The sequence below is a fragment of the Lethenteron reissneri genome, chromosome 26 (genome assembly GCF_015708825.2).
Source record: "Lethenteron reissneri isolate LAM-NWPU_2019-01 chromosome 26, ASM1570882v1, whole genome shotgun sequence".
NCBI classification, from domain to species: domain Eukaryota; kingdom Metazoa; phylum Chordata; class Hyperoartia; order Petromyzontiformes; family Petromyzontidae; genus Lethenteron; species Lethenteron reissneri.
The window spans coordinates 216013-232264 of NC_083804.1; the positions used below are offsets into that span (position 1 = coordinate 216013).

The 16252-nt window shown below is 55.9% G+C and overlaps 1 protein-coding gene across 1 annotated transcript; it reads right to left on the reverse strand.

Annotated features, from left to right (window-relative positions):
- Positions 1-705: 705 nt before the first annotated feature.
- On the reverse strand, positions 706-15775 carry LOC133347941 (glucose-6-phosphate exchanger SLC37A2-like). The gene is made up of 8 exons (XM_061560707.1): positions 15694-15775; positions 6601-6686; positions 5753-5801; positions 5278-5351; positions 4903-4981; positions 4461-4558; positions 3944-4008; positions 706-3585 (listed from the first exon to the last, which is right to left on the reverse strand). Exons 1-8 carry the CDS (start codon positions 15773-15775, stop codon positions 3570-3572), a joined length of 549 nt encoding a protein of 182 aa, XP_061416691.1. The 3' UTR covers positions 706-3569.
- Positions 15776-16252: the final 477 nt, after the last annotated feature.

Sequence of the window (16252 nt, forward strand, 5' to 3'; positions counted from 1 at the left end):
TTTTGTGACGCCGTGTAACGAGGGGGGTAAAAAAGTCGTCAAAATTCGCGTGACGTCATTTATGGACGACCCCTTACACGACTTCGAAGTTTGTTGGTATCACCACGAGCTCTGAGTGTTTTGCTTTTAGAGCAGTGTTTGAATGAGTCTGGACAATCGGCTTTAGTTCCTCCTTGGGAGACGAGGCACCCTTCCCCGATGCCACATGACAAAGATCCCCCGTGTGGCCTGACCATACTCTTGTGGAAAGTGCTGGGAGCGAGCACGAGGTGGGTGACCAGCACCTCGCCCGGCCACCTTTGTCTCCCCAGTGGCGATGTTTACACACCACACCAGGTACTCATCTAAGGCTGAGTCGACCGAGTGGAGGCCCAGGACCGGACCAGATAATGAATCGCTATTCCTAGTGCTGGCGGCCCTGAGCGGGAAGCGAACTCAGGTGGACGGGTTCGTAGATCAGCGCAACGACCACCGCGCCACCGCTCCCCCTACCACAGTCACAATTAGCCTCACACGGATTCGCACAGAGAGGCCTTGGGCAAGTGTATTTAGTTTAAGCAGGCGAGAGAACTCAAGATAGATCAGGATGAGTCTCATTTACAAGAGTGATGTGGGTCACCAGCATGTCACATGCTCACGCACGGCTGCCCGTGGGGGGGGGGGGGGCAAGACGGGTTTGGGAGGCAGAGACATTCGGACGCGACGAAAGTTTTACTTTTTTTAATGGAAAAAAAAATCACGAAATCACAGTCAATTCATAAAACGGGTACCCGAGCGGGCGGTAAAAGAGAACACCAGACTGCAAGAGGCGTTCGCTTGCACGCGGAAGCGTGTTTTCCCTACCGCACACGGCCAGCTTGGTTTCACATTACACACAACTGGAAGCCAAGTTTGTCTGAAGACATCAAAGCAGGGCATCAAGTAGAATGTGCCCACAGGCACGGACGGGTATGGTTCTTCTTGCATATCGACCATACTCTGCTCGTCACGTTTCTTGACCGGCAAACGTGCATATTGGTGTTTTACACAAACAATATATCGTGGCTTACAACACTTTATAGCGTTATACTTTTCTGGTCGTGTTTCAATCTGTGCCTGGTGGCTTGTTTCTTGTTTTTTGAATTCGACTCTGAACCAGGGACTTTCAATTCGGGTCGAGTTTGTGGGAGGGAAACAGACTGACGGGTTCGCCGTCACACACTCGCACAGACATCGCCAAGAGTCCTCAAATCCCTTGACAAATGCCATTATTTATGTACATGAGATTTCAACAATGCATTCTTTACGAGCGGCGCCTTCTGCTGCTCTGCAGCCTAACAATTTGGCGTGTCCCGTTTTCTACAATTCCCCGGTGCAGTGTAACACGAGCCACCCAATCTGCTGCGCCGCCGTGGAGCAGAGACGACGCGCTTCTGGACGCAAAAAGAGGTGACATTTCTGTGTAGTGTTCCGGGAAGATTTATTGTCGTCATTAAAACCCCACACCAACACGAAGCTACACGAAATTGCACAAATTTGTAGTTTTCAAAGAACTGTGTAAACGTCATCCTGAATTTAAAACCCGTTCGCGAGTGGAGTGTGCACACGCGCGCGTGTGCACGTGGTCAGAACGTTGGTTATTACAAACGCTGTTAGCGAGCACCTTTTAAATCCAGCGCTGCACACAGGAGGGTGGTTGGGGCCCAGCACCCAAGGCTGCCCCAATCCCATCCGTCTCCCCTCATCTATTTATACAATAGAATAGCAGCGGACCGGGATTCGAATCAAATTGCCAGTCATGTTACGAAAGTGGCACGGTGCCGTGACGATGACGCACACGGTTTTCTGTTGTCAATTCTAGCTTGAAGGCGAGGAGTTTAACGACGCATTCGCTCGTGCTCGATCGGATCCTCCACGGAGGCCCAGCTCCTCTCGCCCCAACCAAGCAGCAGACGCAGGAAACACAAACAGCTCGCACGGGTACCCAGAATGCCGTGCGGGCACTTCTACGAGACGCGAAACACACGAGTCCAGCACGTGTTCCACCCATGTTGGAGATAACCAGCACAGCAAGGCCACTGTGATCGTTTCGAAGTACTGACACCAAACTCATGCACCTTCATTAGAAACCAACAGCACAACATGAGGCCAGCCAGTAATAGCGTGCATCAAGAGGCCAGGTTTCGAGAAACGTATCATAAAACAAGTTTGTTGATCCAGGGCTGAGTCTCAAGAAATCATTTACGACCTTCCGAAGAAGATAATTATCCGATGCTAATCCTGTGGTTTTGGGATCGGGTCTCAAGACACTGCTCATTAAAAATCATAAATAAAATGTAAAACTCCTAAGATCTCCAATTGGCTGGCAAATGCAGCCTCTTGGTTGGTTGGGAGGGAGCCACAATTCTCCCCTTCGTGTGTCGAGTCCGTAACGAAGCTTCCCACCCAAGCTCATGGGTCGGAGCCTCAAAGGAACAAAGCGTCTCACTATTCTCATGGCTCAGACAGAAGTGCTGAGCTGTTTATCTCTGATGACGATGAAACATTAAGGATGGTGAACCTCACACTGGCAGTGTCACGTCGTTTAAAGTCCTATAGACCCAAACCGTTACTATCGGTGCTGTCCAGCAGACTGCTTCATTATAGAAAGTGTGTATGGTGCATCGAGTGTCTACAGCTTGGCCGTACACCACATCAGGCGACTTCACTCGTTTAGGATGGCGGCTAATTGACAAGGAGGCGAATTCGGAATGTTTATGCACGGTTCAGGGCTTAGGTACACCAGAGCTGATCTAGACAAACTCGACTCCATCCAAAGGACTGGCAATCGGTGAACACAACCATCGATTTATTCAGTTACGCCAAACTTAACTGGGGCTCCCATCGTCAATACTTCAATGCATCTGCCACAGCCACAACGCACTGAGAGTTAGCGTCACCAATGACAGCCCGAGTAAAAAAAAAAAACGCAACTTCAAATTTAAATAATCTTGAAATGATTTCGTACTTGGCTTCTTCACGAATGAAAACAGTAAAATTGGAGAACCGTATCATAGATCTGCATAGCAGCGGTCAGAGACCGCTGCTATGCAGAGACTGCTGCTATGCAGTGCGCAGACCCGGTGGTTCTCAGCCTGGTCCACAATGACCGCACAAAACAATCCACTGTGTGTGTGTGTATATATACAGTATACATCTCTAGTTTTGTCGAGTCCAGCTCTAAGAAATAAACTTGTGCGAGCATACATTTGGGATAAGAGATGCGCGGCGAGCCACTCGCCGTGCCACGGAGGGCCCACCCCGCCCCGCCCCTGTGTTTAGAAGCGAAAGGCCGACCCAGTGGAGAGATGAGTGAATTCAAGTCGTTTGGAGAGACGTCCCTTGAGGAATTATTTCGAGGAACGGTTTTCTTCCGTCTCTTGCATTGAAGTCGGGGGAGGACCAGTCTCCTCCTTCTTGGTTGTAACCACCTAGAGCGGCGTTCCTCACCGACATCAGCCGCGAGACGATGCGGGGAAGTGGGGGGGGGGGGGGGGGCCCGCGGGGTCCAAGGGTCTGGCCGGAGGGGGGCTGGGACGGGAATGGCCGTCTCAGTGCTCCTTGTAGCTGAGGAAAGAAAATGAGAATCAGAATATTTATTTACGCCGGAGGAATCCCATGAGCTGTGAAGCTCTTTTTCACAGATGCCCAGTAGGGCGGCGGCTCAGAGAGCAAGGAGTGAAAGACCGAAGCGAACCCGGATTCCGGATCACAATCGCGCACGTCCAAACACTGTGTAAACACACGCACACACACTGCTATACCCACACAAAAAAAAGTTCAAACATGGTTATTCTTCAACACCAAAACTCACAAACTCGTAGACTCGCACACATTAACACCCCACTCCTTTCCACCACTCCTATCTCTTTTTATCTCTCTCTCAGTCAATCTGTCATGGTTGCTTTCTCCATCGGTTGCGTACCCTCGCTGCTCCTCCACGCATCCACACCAACCCCGGATCTCCTTGTACATCAGGCGGATGAGCAGCTGTAATGACACCGTCCACGTGTTCATGTCAGAGTCGAGACAGCGCGGCACCCTGCTCACCCTTAAGATAGTGGCACAAATTCCACATTCCCATAGTGGAGTATCATTCTCTGCGCAAGTTAAGGACTGTGGGCTTTCTACATAGCAGTAGAGTACATCGTTATGGCAACCTTTGATGGACAATGGGACCGATTCAGATGAGAAAAATCATCAAGATCACGACGTAGTTCCCCCTGTGCTGTACCACGCATTTAAGGCATCAAAAGTCTCCCCGGAGTGAACGGGTGGATTCACTCCAGAAGACGACCACTACTGTGCCCTAGTGTCATTATTGTTGTGTATTAGTAGCCGTGTCACTGTATATTTCACGTGATTGTTGTGTTAGTTGTGGTGCTGGTGGTGGTGGTGGTGGTTGTCGTCATTGGGTCCGCTGGTGGGTGGCGTCGCGTTACCAGACAGGCGCACGCGTCGGCGCCCATGAGCATGTAGAAGACGTTGTCCCAGCCCAAGGGCGAGATGAGGCCAGCGAGGAGAGGCCCCAGCGCTGCGCCTGCACGCGTCACAGGGGGAGCGGTGGCGCAGCGGTTAGCGCGCAGCGCTACAAACCCGGTGACCCGAGTTCGATTCCCGCTCACGGCCAACACCGCTGACGATTATCTGAACTGGTCCTGGGCCTCCCCTGAGTCGACTCGGCCTCGAATGAGTACCTGGTGCGGTGTGTAAACATCACCACTGGGGAGACAAAGGCGGACGGGTGTGGTGCTGGCCTCCCACCACCTCGTGTGATGTGCCGGCTTTCATAGGTGCTCACTCAACAGCACTTGCCCCAACAGTCTGCTAAGGCTATACGAGGAATCTTTGTCTTTGGTGCGATACGTGTGCGAGGTGCAGTACCTATGGACCCCGTGCCGTCTATGATCGCCGACACCGTGTGCAGAGCGCGCGCGTTCCCCTTGAGAGACTTGTGCGTTCCCTGCGCTCACACACACACACCCACGAGCAACGTGTAATTAAACAGAGGGTTCACGCGTGGGCGGAGGGACGAGGAGGGGGGGGTGGTCAATGTTGACAGAGGCATTCACCGCTTCAACAACGCAGGGACCGAGGGGCCTGCGAGAGGTCTTCCTCATGAACAGCGTCAGTGCCATCCACCACAGGACTGGAGAAATGTGAAGATCGGTATTGTGAATAATGTGGGGTTGGTGTTAGTTAAGAGTGAAGCTCGTCACCGTTGGTGAAGATGGTTGCGATGACTATAAATGATCTCACCAGGTCGGCAGAGACGGCGGTGGTGATGAGAGCGTAGGGGCCGTTCACCAGCGCCCCACACAACACCAACATCCCTGCCACAGCCGGCACAACCACCACAACTTAGACTGCAAACTTCAGGCCACATTTGCAAATGAGACCTTGAGTTCTCAACTGGTTTTAACAAAAAAACTTGCAACCACCTAAAATCCACGACACCCACCAGCACCAGCATGTACACCACGACGACCATAACTTAAATTAAAAATAAAACCAATGCACAGAGAACCACAGCATGTCGACTACAACCACCACCGCCACAATAAAGCAACAAAATAAAAAGTGGTGGTGGTGCTAGCAGCGGTGCTGGTAGTGTTGGTTTTAATGGTGGTAGTGGTGGTGATCGTGGAGTTTATCATGGTGATGACGGCAAGGGTGGTGGTGATGATGATCATGGTAGTGATGTTAATAATGCTGATGATGTTGATGGTCTTACCTATGGTGGTCGGCATGTTCTGGTACCCGACGCTGTTGTAGACAAACAGCTAAAAGAGAAAAATTCAACACCACGTGAAGCAAAGCAATGATTCACATTTCAATTGCAGTAACAGCCCGATCCAAGGTAGCGCACGACAACACGCGTTCGGATATACCGCGGCTCAAGTCATATCCCTCGAAAAAAAAAAAACCTTAACTTCATGTTAAGTATCGCTTTTTGTTTTCCCATCGTAGGGGAGCCGGGTATGGGTCGAGGCGTTTGTATTTTGAGGCGTGACCTTGCGAGGGTATCCTGCGCTGTATGTCGGGGCAGGTATGTGGAAGGGTGCCATCAGGTAGTGAATAGGGGTTATCTTCAACCTTTCCTGTAACAGTTATCTCATCGGCAGCGCGGTCCATTGATAACACGACACCACCGCGTACATCTATCCCCTGGTAAAGAAACACGTTAATGTTGGCTTGATGACATGCCCAATATATACTCTATGTACCGCCATACAAGAGTAAAAATAAAGTGTTCACATTGTAATTACAAGTTTTCAAAGCTTCTGCAACCAACACGGTTTTACAAAAGGAAATCCACATCGTGGGGCACACGAATCCCGACAATCGGCAAACAAAATTTTTTTTCTCCAATATTTTCGCAATTGACCACTGGGTGGCGCTGTGGTTATCATCATGACGGAGATGTTGACTTGCAATTCGTGGCGAAAGGCGGCCGTTGTTGTTGTTGTTGTGGCTCACTGATGAGCCCTTATGAGGACAAAACGTGGGTTTATGATGACTGCGAGTGCCGCGGTGTCATTTCGCTGTGGCTTTCAGCGGCGGTGTCATCGGGGGTGTTACCATGGGCGCCGCGAGCAGAAGCATCACACCGCAGGTGGTGGCACGGCCCCCAATCGCGTCCGACACCACCCCAGCGAGGATCCCACCTGCAACCACAACCGGCGCAACAAAACCACCGCATCGTCAGACATGACCAAGCAAGAGCATCACCTACAACTACAGAAACCCTGACGATATCAGACACCATCACACCAAGAGCATCACCTACAACTACAGAAACCGTGACAATATCAGACACCACCACACCAAGACATCTGTGGTGCCACAACGACGGGGCCGCTCTGCCGAACCAGGGAGCCGCCCGGCTTCCCCCACCGCACTGCCCCCCATCACCCGCCCCACATAAGCACACACCCGCACGCATTCCCCCCCCCATAGAGCTGGAAGGGAAGGTCACCTGATCGACCGGTTTTTATCCGAGAGGCCCTTATCGGGATTAATTCTCACGGTTTCCGGCGATCAGGGAATTGGATGACCTCCCCGTGCTACGTGGCACCGCGGCGCTGCGGCCGGCCTTAATATGGTAGGTCGTGGCGTGGGGCATTCGGCCACCGCGGTTGAGGCGCATTTCCCCCCACACACACTCCCACGGGTCGACGGGGCGAGCAGGGGAGGCACGGGACAGCATGAATAGCGGGGTCACAGGGGCTGTTGCGCATAGTCATGGAGGGTTGGGATAATTGCGCTTGAGCGCGCAGGCCCCATTGTTAGGGAGGATAAGGGATTAAGTAGGATTTACGCCTTGCACGCGGCACACTGATTAGCATATCAACAGCACCCAGAACCGCCGTGCGCGTGCCAGAGGATCGCGAGCCCATTGTTTAGCGCAGCATCCCCTTGAAGGTAGGGAGGATAAATAGAGGGGCGCAGAGGGAAAATAGCCCCCTTCTCTCCAGGCCAGCGGACCAGCAGGACTTCCAGCCAGCGACCCGGACGTCCGTGCGACGCATCGAGGTACGCTGTTAGCGCAGAGAGCAGCGAACCTCCGCGGGCACCAAACAGTGAGTGGGGAGGTGAAGTAGGGTATCGTAAGCCGATAAATAGGGAATAGGTACAGGTTTAGTGGAATAGGCCAGCCTCGTCGACTCACTGATTACACATCAATTCGCAGGTAGCATATAATAAATCATTAATAGCGAAGCGTGGTCTCGCGTGATCTTGTCGTGCGGTGTGAGCGTGTGGGTGCGCTGTGTGCACCGTGGTTCGCCACGTGAGTGAGCGCTGCGCGGAGCTGAGCGCGCGGGTTGCGTGGGGGAACGCGTGTGGTACTGTGTGTGCGTAAGCTCGCGGCGTGCGTAATAGGCGTACCCCAGGTGCGCGATCATAACGCAAGCGGCCAGCAGACGGCGAGCGCTGCGCAGAGCGGCGCAAGAGTGGGTGTCGCGTGTGTTCACTCCGTGTGTGATACAGGTGCGCGATCATAACTTGCGTAGTTGGTGTGGAGTTGGAGTGCACGGAGCGGCGTGTGTGTGTGTGTGCATACGTTCGTTACATGTCGGATACGGATGCGCATTGGTAACGTGCCGCACAGGGCTATACTGCGAGCACGGCGTTTGATTGACGATGATGTGCGCACGTATGCTCGCAGCGTGGGAGCGCGGCGCGAGGCTGTAACAGTAGGGGCGTCGCATTCGAATGCCGGCGAAACCGTAGCGAGTAATAGGGAGGTGGGGTAACGTAAACGGAATAGGGGATGCAGGCGGGAGGGACCCCGGGGGCCAACGGCCCCCACAAATTGGTGTCGGAAGCGGTACGGACCCCCGCGTTACCTCACGCTAAAATAAGACTAATATTTACCGGCCGGGGGGCCCCTTCGTGGAAGGCATTCGCCCGCAATCTCTTAGGGGCCAAGGAAATTAATGGATGGACGGACGCGCAGGCAGTACGTCAACTTAATATGAATCTTGATGGGCGGGCAGCCGATTTTGTAGAAGCGTTACCCGCGAGCGCACAGACACAGCTAGAGGAGCTGATGCGCCGACTCGATCAGCGCTTTGGCACGCGTGACGAGGAGGAAGCAAAATCGGCCTTAGAGGCGCGCCGGCGCCAACCTGGCGAAGATCTACGTGATTACGCCGAGGATGTGTGCGAGTTAACAAAGATCGCACGCCCGGGGTACGCAGCTGATGTTATTGAGGAACTGGCCGCCGAGAAAATCCAGCGGTACCTGTCTCGCACGGCGTGGTGGCAGCCAGACATGAGCTGCCCACGTCTTCCCTTTAACACCCTTGTCGAGCGCGCACGTAAGTGTGAAAGAATTCACAGCGAACGCGCGCAGCTCCGGGGGCTGGGACGAGAGCGCGCCATTGCGAGCCTGCTCTCGGAAGACGAGGAGGAGGAACAGGAGCTCGCAAGGACGGTAAGGGGCCGGGAAAGAGAGCCTCCAGTGTCCCGCGAGACAACCCCGGGATGGGTTGCCGGTATACAAACGGGTATAAAGGATGTCTCCGGCCAGGTAACCCAGATAGACAACAAGGTAAACCAAGTAGGTGAGAGGGTAACCCAGGTACGCGAGGAAACGAATACAAATATGACCAAACTGCAATCCTCCGTTGAGACCATCCGATCCGAGATGGGGGAACTAGACTCCACGGTAGGAGGGCTAACTGGAAGGATAGCGCGACTAGAAGCAGAGTATGAGCAGCAGCGCACGGGGGGAGGAGGGAGTGGGCAGAGAGCCCACTACGGAGCCGCCACCCCTTCCCGGGCATGTTATATGTGCGATCGCCGAGGGCATCTAGTGAGGGACTGTCCTCAGGTCGCCCGAGCTAGACAAGAGCTAAGGTCAAACACTAAGGCCCCCCTAGAGAGGGGACCACCGGGGGGTGAAATCGACGTAGCCCCGACACAAACAAGCTGTGAGAATAATGGCGAGCGAGTGATCTCCACACAGGTTCCAGCAACAACGCCCACGGAAACGGTGACTCCTGGCGACTGGCTGCGGGAGCTGGTGGCGGGGATCACGGGGGCCACGTCGCTGGTGGAAGGGGAGGTAAACGGAGTGCGTACCCGAATCCTGCTGGACACGGGGGCGGTGGCCTCGCTCGTGAGCGCAGCGCACTGCAGCGCGATCGGGGTCGACGTGCGTCACCTGCAGGCCCCGGACCGCGCGCTGCACACTGCGAGCGGAGCCGGAATGGGGCTGCTGGGGAGAGCCACCCTAGAGGTCCGCATAGGCAGCCAGGTGTGCACGCAGGAGTTCTACGTGTCGAGTGCGTTGTGTCACGAGTGTATCGCAGGCACCGACCTCCTAGAACGGTTGGGACTCAACGTGCAACCCCGCCAGCGATGCGCCACCATGGAGAGCAACGGCGAGCGGATACCGTTCCTGGGACGAGAACCAACCCGCCGCCGCTTTGCACCTGTGGCCGCTATCCTGGCGACGGCAGTCACCATCGGCCCGCTCACCGAGATGCTGGTGCCGGTGGCAACATCCCCCACCGACCCCGCGCTCCGACCATCAGGGGAGGTAATGCTAACTCCTCACCCGGAGTTGGCAAAACGGTATGGGGTTGTGGGATCCGCCACGTTGGTAAACGCAGATGGGGACCGATTGTTTATGCGGATGTTTAACCCCCACAATACCCCAGCGATACTGCGACGGCGCACCCCGATAGCCACAGTACACCCCCTGCACGCACGCCACTCTAACGACTCGGTGTTCGCACTCTGGGCTGAGGACCCCGGTCGTCCTGAGGGTGAGCAGGACCTGGCCTGGCGAGTCGGCCCGACTCCCCGAGCCGAGGTCGTTCCCCTGCTCGACGCGTTACATGTACCATGGGCGGACTTACCTAAGGGAGAGGCCGATCGGCTGCGCGAGTTACTGCGGGAGTATGCCGACGTGTTCAGCGAACACGACTCGGACGTGGGTCGGACCGACCTTGTTAAGCACCAAATTGACACCGGTGCAGCCCGACCCATCAAACTCCCTGCGTACCGAGTGGGCGCACCCGAACGCACCCAGATCAAGGAGGCGGTTGGGGACATGCTTCGCGATAACATAATTCAGCCCTCAGCGAGCCCCTGGTCAGCCCCAGTGGTACTAGTAACGAAAAAGGATGGGTCAACCCGGTTCTGCGTCGATTACCGTAAACTAAATGCAGTCACGCTCGGCGATGCCTTCCCCATACCCCGCATCGACGACACCTTCGACAGTCTCGCAGGAGCGCGGTATTTTTCCACCCTCGATCTGGCGTCCGGTTACTGGCAGGTGGAGATGACGGAGGAGGATCGGCCAAAAACAGCATTCACCACCCCGATGGGCCTGTTTGAGTTTCGAGTGTTGCCGTTCGGACTCACTAACGCGCCCGCGACGTTCCAGCGGCTGATGGAGTTGGTGATGCGGGGTTTGCAATGGGAACAGTGCCTGATTTACTTGGACGATGTGATAGTGTTCAGTAGATCTTTGTCTGAGCATTGGTCCAGGCTTCGCGAGGTGTTCCAGCGACTGCGAGCGGCTCATCTCAAGCTCAAGCCACGTAAGTGTTACATCGCACAACGCGAGGTGGGGTACCTCGGGCATCGCGTCAGCGAGGCAGGCGTGCGCACCGATCCGGAGAAGGTACGCGCCGTAGTGGAGTGGCCACGGCCAAGGAATCTGACGGAGATCAGATCATTTTTGGGGCTCGCCACCTATTATCGTCGATTTGTAAAGGGATTCAGCGAGATCGCACGCCCCCTCACCCAACTCACCTCCCCTAAGCACCCCTATCAGTGGACGGGGGCCTGCCAGACGGCCTTCACCACTCTCAAAGACCACCTCACCCACGCCCCCACCCTCGCTTTCCCCGATTTTACCACCAATTTTATTTTGGACACCGACGCCTGCAGCAGCGGGCTGGGCGCGGTGTTGTCACAGGTACAGGATGGGACGGAACGAGTCATCGCGTACGCCAGCCGGACCTTGAGTGGGGCCGAGCTGAACTATTGCGTGACCCGCCAAGAGTTGTACGCCGTGATTTTCGCATGCAAACAGTTCCGGCCGTATTTGTACGGCAGGAGATGTCGCGTACGCACTGACCATTATGCTCTGCAGTTTCTTCTTACATTCAAGGAGCCGCGGGGGCAGATGGCCCGGTGGTTGGCGCAGTTGCAGGAGTACAACCTGCAAATCGAGTATCGGGCTGGCCGGACGCATGCAAACGCGGACGCCTTGTCGAGGCGACCCACGGTGTACGCCGAGACGAGGGCGGAGGAGGCCTGCCCGTGTTTCACGGGGGGACGCTGCCGGCAGGCAACGGACCCCCGAGAGGCCGCGGCCACTGACCCCCCCCCAGCGAGAGAGAGTGCAGTGTGCGCCACGGAAACCCTCACAGGTGGCACTGAGGATCCCGTCGACCGCCCGGCAAGCGCGGGACCCGCGGCTCGGGACCCGATTGGACGGATCCAGGAGGACGTCGGCTGCGCCTTCCCGGGCCTAAACGACGAGCAGCTGAGACAGACCCAGCAGCGAGATCCGGATCTGGCGGCAGTGGAGGCGGCACTACGGGAGGAAAAGAGCGCCCTACCAGGACCCTGGAGCGGTTTGTATGCCCGGTTGTGTGTGCGGAACGGAGTGGTATGGGAGTTAACCGAGGCCGGCCAGCCGGGGTGCATCTGTGTTCCTGCCCAGGTGCGACCCCAGCTGCTACGGCTGGTGCATGACCACCCACTCGGGGGCCACGATGGGGAACGACGTACTCGAGAGACCCTGCGTCGCCAGTATCTCTGGCCCAAATTGGCACAAGACGTGGCGGCCTGGGTACAGGGCTGCCGCGCCTGTCAGCAGTGCGGGCCGAAACCGGCACGATACCAGGTACCCCTAAGGCCGTTCCGCGTCAGCCGCACGAATCAGCTGGTTGGGATCGACCTACAGGGGCCATTCCCGCGATCCCATCGAGGCAACCGATATATCCTAGTCGCAGTAGAGTATTTCACCCGCTACCCCGTGGCAGTGGCCATCCCTGATAAAACGGCCTTGGTGGTGGCCCGGGCATTTGTGGAACACTACGTACTTAAGCACGGGATCCCAGAACGAGTCCTCACCGACCAGGGTAGCGAGTTCGAGGCCGAGTTGTTCCAGGCACTGTGCCGAGAGTTCGGAATCCAGAAGGACCGAACCACAGCGTACCACCCCCAGGCGAACGGGATGGTGGAGCGCATGAATCAGACCTTATCGGGGAAACTCAAACGTATGGCGGCCGCAAATCAACGGGATTGGGATGAACACCTCCCCTACGCCCTTTTCGCCTACGCCACCACCGTACACACGTCGACGGGACAAACCCCGTTTTTAATGATGTTCGGCCGTGAGTCTCGTTTACCCGCAGATCTGCTATTCGGCGTCCCTTCCCCCCAGCCGGAGGAGGGAAGCCGCCCCGTGGAACACCTGTTGGAGACCCTACGAGAAGCCCGAGGCCGAGCATACCCGCAAGGGGAAGCCACGCATCGGCGGCAGGAACAGGGCACCCGACCCCGCATGGAACCCCCCTTATTCCTGACAGGTGCTAAGGTGTGGCTACACACCCCTCGCGTCGGGGCCGGGCAGGTGGGGAAACTGACGACCTACTGGCGGGGACCCTGGACCGTGGTGCGACAGATCTCCCCCTGGACGGTACTAATTGATGGCGGGGAGAGGGGTCGAGAGACGGTGGTCAATGTCCGCCGCTTAAAACCGTGGAAAGCGGCCCCGGCGAGAGAGAACCCCGTCACCCGAAGGCCCCAAAATCCCGGAGTACCCGCATCCCCCGTGCCCGGGGGCCTCAGCGCAGTATATGGGCCCCACGGAGCCCAGGGCTCCGAGGGGCCCCGGGCGGGGCCGGGGGCGACGAGGACGGCGACCCTTAAACCCCACCGCTTCTGAGTTTGTTCCCCAGCCCGCAGGTGCCAGAGGCCGAGGGGAGCCGTTGGAATGGAGGAGGAGACCACCGCCGGAGCCCCAGGAGACGGAGCCGCCACCCCCGAGGCCAGCCACAAGGGCCGGGCGAATCCCGCGGACCCCGCGGCGATACCTCGTGGGGGCAACCCAGGCGAGGTGCTCCAGTCAACCCGGGACGGGGACTGGCACCCCGGGGGGCTATGTGGTGCCACAACGACGGGGCCGCTCTGCCGAACCAGGGAGCCGCCCGGCTTCCCCCACCGCACTGCCCCCCATCACCCGCCCCACATAAGCACACACCCGCACGCATTCCCCCCCCCATAGAGCTGGAAGGGAAGGTCACCTGATCGACCGGTTTTTATCCGAGAGGCCCTTATCGGGATTAATTCTCACGGTTTCCGGCGATCAGGGAATTGGATGACCTCCCCGTGCTACGTGGCACCGCGGCGCTGCGGCCGGCCTTAATATGGTAGGTCGTGGCGTGGGGCATTCGGCCACCGCGGTTGAGGCGCATTTCCCCCCACACACACTCCCACGGGTCGACGGGGCGAGCAGGGGAGGCACGGGACAGCATGAATAGCGGGGTCACAGGGGCTGTTGCGCATAGTCATGGAGGGTTGGGATAATTGCGCTTGAGCGCGCAGGCCCCATTGTTAGGGAGGATAAGGGATTAAGTAGGATTTACGCCTTGCACGCGGCACACTGATTAGCATATCAACAGCACCCAGAACCGCCGTGCGCGTGCCAGAGGATCGCGAGCCCATTGTTTAGCGCAGCATCCCCTTGAAGGTAGGGAGGATAAATAGAGGGGCGCAGAGGGAAAATAGCCCCCTTCTCTCCAGGCCAGCGGACCAGCAGGACTTCCAGCCAGCGACCCGGACGTCCGTGCGACGCATCGAGGTACGCTGTTAGCGCAGAGAGCAGCGAACCTCCGCGGGCACCAAACAGTGAGTGGGGAGGTGAAGTAGGGTATCGTAAGCCGATAAATAGGGAATAGGTACAGGTTTAGTGGAATAGGCCAGCCTCGTCGACTCACTGATTACACATCAATTCGCAGGTAGCATATAATAAATCATTAATAGCGAAGCGTGGTCTCGCGTGATCTTGTCGTGCGGTGTGAGCGTGTGGGTGCGCTGTGTGCACCGTGGTTCGCCACGTGAGTGAGCGCTGCGCGGAGCTGAGCGCGCGGGTTGCGTGGGGGAACGCGTGTGGTACTGTGTGTGCGTAAGCTCGCGGCGTGCGTAATAGGCGTACCCCAGGTGCGCGATCATAACGCAAGCGGCCAGCAGACGGCGAGCGCTGCGCAGAGCGGCGCAAGAGTGGGTGTCGCGTGTGTTCACTCCGTGTGTGATACAGGTGCGCGATCATAACTTGCGTAGTTGGTGTGGAGTTGGAGTGCACGGAGCGGCGTGTGTGTGTGTGTGCATACGTTCGTTACATGTCGGATACGGATGCGCATTGGTAACGTGCCGCACAGGGCTATACTGCGAGCACGGCGTTTGATTGACGATGATGTGCGCACGTATGCTCGCAGCGTGGGAGCGCGGCGCGAGGCTGTAACAGTAGGGGCGTCGCATTCGAATGCCGGCGAAACCGTAGCGAGTAATAGGGAGGTGGGGTAACGTAAACGGAATAGGGGATGCAGGCGGGAGGGACCCCGGGGGCCAACGGCCCCCACACATCACCTACAACTACAGAAACCGTGACAATATCAGACACCACCACATCAAGACACCACCGACAACGGCCATATCATCATAGAACATCACCTATATCTACTGCATTGCACTAACCACAACAACCACATCAGAGATTAGAGCATCACCCTGCAAAGTTCACAAATACTAACACAACAACAACCACTACAACATATCAACAATGCAATGTGCCGGATCTCAACCTATCCAGAACAATACATACAACATACACTACAAAACACATCAATATCAACTACAACACATTACATATCACTATAGCAAGCACACCAACTCCAACCACCATACAACCACCACAGCTGTAACACAAACAACACATCCGAAATCCCTGTTGATATACCGTGAATTTCTCAACAACCAAGTTGCAGCAACACATAACAGCACTACCAAAAACAACACCTTCTATACAACCACATAAGGGATCACTACAATAACGACCACTAAACACATCAGTGTACAAACCCCGCTGCACAACACAAAGCCACACCACTGCATTTGTATCGTGTGTGCATTTAACATTACCCAAAATTCCTCCGACATCAAACAGAGTTGAAAGGTCACCGGCGGATTTTGAGTCAAAGTGAGCTGCAACGAAAAACGACATCATCAACGTCAACAACTTCACAGCCCCTTGAACGCATACAATCAACATGATTATCACCGACTTCTACATTCCATCAATTCAATATCATGAGCTTCACCCATGTCACCATTAGTGGTAACATCGACGTAACCATCACCAACATCATCATAACTGATGTGATAATCATCACCACCAACAATGTGTGTAGCTATATCATCGTAGTTAGTGTACTACGCTACCACCCATCACCAGTGGCAACCGAGGAGCTCAGATGCCTGAAAGATCGAGACACAGTTCAGTCAGCGAGCTCCTCTAACAGGCAATGATGCACTGGCTAGGTCACGTAGACCAGATAGAGGGGGATAAATGGGTGCGGCACAGGCTAAAGAAGAGATGGGTTGATGTGGTAAAAGGAAACACGGAGTTGAGCGGTCTTACCGACGACAACTGGTGCCAGTGATATCAACATCGGCTTTCTCTGGAGGGAGTTTGTGATAG